This window comes from Sitophilus oryzae, unplaced genomic scaffold, assembly GCF_002938485.1.
Source record: "Sitophilus oryzae breed Bouriz unplaced genomic scaffold, Soryzae_2.0 scaffold_860_pilon_pilon, whole genome shotgun sequence".
Taxonomy (NCBI): Eukaryota; Metazoa; Arthropoda; class Insecta; order Coleoptera; family Curculionidae; genus Sitophilus; species Sitophilus oryzae.
This window is the reverse complement of record NW_022147484.1, coordinates 1,777,429-1,783,428: the sequence shown is the minus strand read 5'-3', so window position 1 is coordinate 1,783,428 and position 6,000 is coordinate 1,777,429. Positions and strand designations below refer to the sequence as shown.

Here is a 6,000-nt window from a genome sequence, read left to right as displayed (position 1 = left end):
TAGCCGAACGAATTATTGTTGATTTTGAGAGAATTTTAATTTGAGTGGTAATCTTCAAATGATACTTCAACAGTAATGTCTTCTTCGCTTTTTTCTTTCTCATCTTCTTGCGGAATATCTGGAAATCCATCTATAACAGATGCATCAGTTGTCTCCTCATCAAAATCCTCATCTGTATTTAAGTCAATATTGGAGCAAGACTGACCTTGACAATTAGTACATATTGGTGTACAAAACAATCCGACTCTTTTACAACCACAATTTGCGCTACAACCCTTTTTGCAATTGCAAAAAATTGTGTTGTGTAGTAGTTTTTCTGGAGCAGGTGGAAGTAAAGTTTTAATCAGCTCCAAAGTATTATCTATAAATTTCCAACCCCAGTTTTCTGGGTTCAGTTGATTGCCTAGCCACAATTGAACTTGATAGTATACACGATTTTAGTGTTGACAGGCAGATGCAGATGTTGGAGGAAGACAAGAAAGTTGTATCATTTTATTATTATAAGTATTATTTGAAGATTACCACTCAGATTAAAATTCTCCCAAAATCAACAATAATCCGTTCGACTATAATCATTACCAAGAGCACTGTTTTTTAAAATTAATAGTATAATGTGTAATAAAACTTAACCACAATAGATCGTGGACTACGCCTACAGGGGAAACACGTTAAAAAAATGCGGCAAGTACACTACCTCACAGGTGGTGCGGAATTAATAATAAATTAGAATTAAATTAAACTGAATGTGTACATATTATGAAAAATACGTGTTTTTCAACTTTTGAAATCGTCATATGTCAGGAATGGTGGTTCGTAAGAAAAAAGTATAAGAACCATTATTGTAGAAAATTTAATGGTCTACAACATTTGTTTAAGGTACTTTTGCGACAGCGCTTACCGTTTAGGAGAAAAAAACAAAAAACATATTTAACCTTTAACCTTAAATAATTTCTTTAGCAGACGTGGCAGCGGTGGGGACTTTTCAGATATCATTTATAATAGTGTATTTAAGACCTGTACCAATTTTCAACTCTATGCGAATTATTGTGATTTAACCCCATTTTTTTTGGTTTATTTTGACTGGGGTATATTCCGATTTCTAGGATTTTCAAGATTAGTTTGGATGTGTTCAAATATTTTGTGTTTTTATTTTGAACTTATAGATTGATATAAACGGCTTTTGCATTCTTCTGATTTCTGTTATTTATATTTTATACATAATAAGTTGTTCACTGCACAGTTCATGCTCATTCTCCCTACCTCTATGTCTCTGATTTTTAATTAAAAACTTGGCCAAATTAAATCTGTTTATTCTGCTACTGATTGATTAGTATAAGAGAAAATACTAAATGTTTAGGAGATATATTACAGAATATTACAAAATTTGGTTTAGCCTAACATACTATTCAACTAAAAATAAATAATTTATATGTCTTTATACAAAAATTGCACATTAAATATTTGGTACCAATATCGAAATTTACTTAATCTAAGTCTATAAAATCCTAATTTAGCTTAATATACTTTAAATACATATTATTCTACATATCCGCTTACAACTTGAAATTCTAAATCAGCAGAAATTTTGATATACAATATACCTTATGATCGAAAAAAAATGGCGTCCAGTTGGCTTTGATATGATGATCGATGACATTCTCCATATAATTTTATATGTAAAATGACAGCGATCTTCATTTCACAGCCATCGCTGACGCCGTTTTTTTTTAGATCATACGGTACATTTAAATAAAATATCAGATTGAGTATTGTTTAAAAGTAACATTTGAGTCAATAACGAGGTCATAGTAGGCATAGTAGAAATAGCAATTCGGTTTGAACTGTACTGTATTTCTGATTGAAGTTCTTGACGGCGAAGTGACAGCTGATTTTGAGTTATTTGAAGTCCTTGTTAAGCATTAAAACTACAGTTTGAAAAATATAATATAATTTTTATAATATAGTTCTAATTCTTAACCAGGATTTGTTGCAGTTGTCAGTGTCAAGAACTACAGCGAGAAAAATATTTACTATAACTCGAACGCTCGAACTAAAATGTTATGTCTACGCCCTTCTGTGAAGATTATGTTTCATCATATGGTATTTGCCACAGCAGCTTAATTTACATATTATACTCTTGTACTCCCAATGTCATTATGTCAATGTTTTATGTGGTTTGTTATCATTTAACCTTTTAAGCAAGTAATGCATATAAAATATACCATTTTACTTTTTCCGATATATTACTGAGCCCTCACCGTTCTTTTGATTTATCTTTCAAATTGGGGAAGAAAGCTTCAATGGGCAATATTGGATCATCTGTCGATAGTGTGAAATGGTTTGGGATACTCCTACTTGTCGATCCTACACTGTTAAACGCACCAGGTTTATCGTAATCTTTAAACGACGAAGTGAGATCGGAAACTCTTTGAGACTGTATCATATCGTCCACTTTAAGATCTTCTGTCGTCGAAGCTTCAGTAGCTTCGGTAGAAGTCTCTTCACTTGTCACCTGATAAAAGGTAAACTCGGTTGAACCGGTAGATACTTCACTAGGTCCCGATTCAGCACCCTTCTGGACTTCCCCTTCATCATCTTGGTCAGAATTATTTTGGGGATGTTCTTCCTCATCATCTTTCACTTCGTTTTTCTTCACTTTAGTATCGAGTCGATTTTTCAAGCTAGGGTATCCGCTTCTTCGTCTAGATGAGAAAAGATTGGGTCGAATGGATACTTTAGTTCCGGCAGTGGTTGCTTCTGTCGTGGATTTTATCCTACCAAACGGTCGTAGTCTTGTGTTAACTGATTTAACACTGTTTTCGGTTATAACGTTGTCAGCTTCGGTGGTGAGGTGAAATCTGGGCTGGTTTGGTTTAAATCGTTGTCTAGGAGTATTAGTAGTAGTTAAAGTATCTTCGGTAGAGTCTTCATCTATTCTACTTATAGCAGTAGTGGCACTTGGTCCTGGTCGGGTTCTTCGATTAGGAAATCTTAATCTTAAGTTATCAGTGGTACTGCTTTTATGACGACTTTCTGTTGTACTAGACGGAGTTGTTGATGTGTGCTGATTGAATTTCTCTCTGAATTCTTTAACGCTGAATCTTGGTCTATTCGATGCGTCAAATTTATTTGGTCTAACTCGAATCCGGTGTGTTTTAGAAGTAGTTGTTTCAGTGGTTGTTGTAGTTGTCTGTGGTGTAGTAGTAATTGCAGTAGTTTCCTCTCTTGGTTCCTCTTGTTCGACAGAGGTTTGTGTTGTATAGTCAACTTCATTTTCCGGAGCGGGTGGTATGGGATTGCTTTCATGATTATGAGATGACGTTATAGACACTCTAGGCTTGTTATTCGTTACAGGATGAATTTCTTCTATAAACGGACTGTTGTGAACTTCGGTCTGAGTATTTGTATCGTCATTTGTCGTTTCCTGCGAACGAGATGGCTCATATGAATTTGCCGTGTTAACGGTAGGATAATTTTCGTATGAATTTTGTTGGTGTTCTATAGATGATTCGCTTGATTCGTCTTGAGATGGTTTTATTTGTTCTCTAATGATGTTTTCCGAAAACGAAGGTCTAAAGCGTTTTCTCTGAGAAGTGCTAGTATTGCTGTCATCGTTGGATGGACGTTCTCTAGTTCTGAATCGATATTTTCCTACAAAAAAAGATATTTTAAATGGTCTATTTTATTCTTAAGAGTTCATGCATTGCACGGACCCATATATTTCAAAGTTTGATTATTACAAAATTAGTAATACCTCTTTGTGGACTGGAACTTTGTTCTTCAGGCTTGTTTTGAACCTGCTCCTCATTTTCAGATTTTTGTCTGTAATTTGGTGGTCTTGGTCTTCTTCTTCTGGGCTTTTCTGTTTCTTTTGGTATTTCTTCAACGGCTTCTTTAAGAGGTTCGTAAACATCTACCACGGTTTCTTCGGTAGTTGTGGTTGTTGGTCTTCGTGGCCTAGGCCGTCTGTTGGATATTCTTGTTTTAGTTGGATCTCTTGATACGGTAGCTCGGGTAGAATCTTTAATAGGTCTTCTTGTGTGGAGGAGTTCTAATTCTTTTTGTGTTGTTATTTCATTAGAAATTTCTCCATTCTCGTTTATCGGTAAAGGTGTTTCGGTGTTGCCTTTAAAATATTAAAATATTAATATTTTTAAGTAGTGCCTAATACTTTTGTAAAGGTTGTACCGTATGATCGAGAAAAAACGGCGTCAGCGATGGCTATGGAATGAAGATCGCTGTCATTTTATATGTAAATTTATATGGAAAATGTCATCGATGTTCATTTCCCAGCCAACTGGACGCCGTTTTTTTTCGATCATACGATATTTAGTATGGTTGGACGAAATATTTTATTAAATATTTTAGTAGGTATTCCTTTTAAGGGAAATATAATCAGAATATTGAATTGGGGGGGTATATTTTTTAGTAGAAGATCTTTAAATTTACCTTCTGAGGGAACATCCGGAATACCCACTACTGGATAATGAGTGCTAACTTCCTTAATGTCGAACAATAATGGATTGTTATTTAAGGCTCCATTTCTATATCTATTCATTTTATCTGTAACTTTATTAAAAACTGTAGAGGCTTCACTATGGGTTGGTGATGTTGGTGCTATATTATCCGGTCTGTGAGGTGTAGGTAGGAAAGGTGGAACGCTAATGTCCACCAATGGCGATGGAAATACTGGAGGTCTAGTTGGTGGAGGTTCAGCTTGGAATAGGAGTCCAGGTCTGGCGTTGATTTGTTGTGAGACTTTTGGCCGTTGTATAAAAGTGTTTATAGGTCTGAATTGGTATTGCTGAGATGAAGTATCGAGCCATTTTCCTTCAGTAACCTAAAAAGCTCAGAATAAAATTGTGGAAGACTTGATTTTTGTTACTATTATTTTCTTTTTTAACGATATTAATATAATTCTGTACCTACAAGCAGTTATAAACAAACTTTATCAATGTTAAATAAAAGAATAGAAAAAAAGCTCTTCTTACCTCATAGGTTAAAGTACTGGGTAAATTGGTGGGCTTGGACTTGACAGAATGAAAATCATAATCCACAAATTGAATGGGAAAATTATTCCTTCCAGGAATTAGGCCAAATGAACTAGGCCCGTTTTGAGTAAATTGTTTAAGATTCTCTTTGGTAACTTGAACATCCGCAGCTTGCCCTTTCTGTTTCTGACTTTGTCTTTGGGGTTGTTGCTGTTGTTGTTGTTGATTGGTGTAGTCAAATATTGGAGCTACCTACATATATACATGCATTTTATAAAACAAAATGTAATTTGTTATGTATTTTAGGTACAACTGGAAGCGATATTTTGAGTTAAAATAGTATATTAGAAAACTAAGCTTCTTAACTAAGGTATTTGATAGTATATATATATATATATATATATATATATATATATATATATATATATATATATATATATATATATATATATATATATATATATATATATATATAGTATAATAATAAAAATAATAACAAGTAGATAAGAAGGGCAAAGCTGTCTGACTTTAGATCTTTTTGCGAAAACATCACTTTTACTCCTGATGCAGCTAGACTTCACAAAGCTATGGCCAAGAGTGGATCTATCCCCAATATGGCACTTAAGAAATCTGACGGAAGCTACACGGAAGGAGAGGAAGAGAGAGCTAATCCTAATCTCCTACTTTATACACACTTTCCAGGTAGCATACCTATTGATACTCATGTAGCTTCCACTGAACCCCACAATCTTTGCAGGGAAGATTGGGAAGGGGCCAAGCTAGTAATAACAGAACAAAAACTGAAATTGGCGATCGACACCTTTCAGCCCTATAAAGCAGCAGGAGTGGATGGGATCTTTTCTGCCCTTCTAAAGGAAGGTCAGCAAATAGCTACTCACCATATACTAAGCATTACAAGAAGCAGTCTAGCGATGGCATGTATACCAACCACATGGAGAAGAGCAAAAGTAATCTTCATACCCAAAATAGGCAAAACTGACTGGACAAA

At 34.5% G+C, this 6,000-nt stretch overlaps 1 protein-coding gene across 1 annotated transcript in view; it reads right to left on the bottom strand.

Moving 5' to 3' along the window:
- The window catches only part of LOC115890286 (proteoglycan 4-like), a 58,302-nt gene continuing 52,302 nt past the window's right edge, over positions 1-6,000 (bottom strand). Inside the window, exons 7-10 of the mRNA XM_030910465.1 lie at positions 4,992-5,243; positions 4,450-4,840; positions 3,755-4,126; positions 1-3,651 (exon numbers count right to left, since the gene is read on the bottom strand). Coding sequence (XP_030766325.1) covers positions 2,255-3,651; positions 3,755-4,126; positions 4,450-4,840; positions 4,992-5,243 — 2,412 coding nt within the window. The 3' untranslated portion in view covers positions 1-2,254. The remainder of the gene's footprint in view (positions 3,652-3,754; positions 4,127-4,449; positions 4,841-4,991; positions 5,244-6,000) is intronic.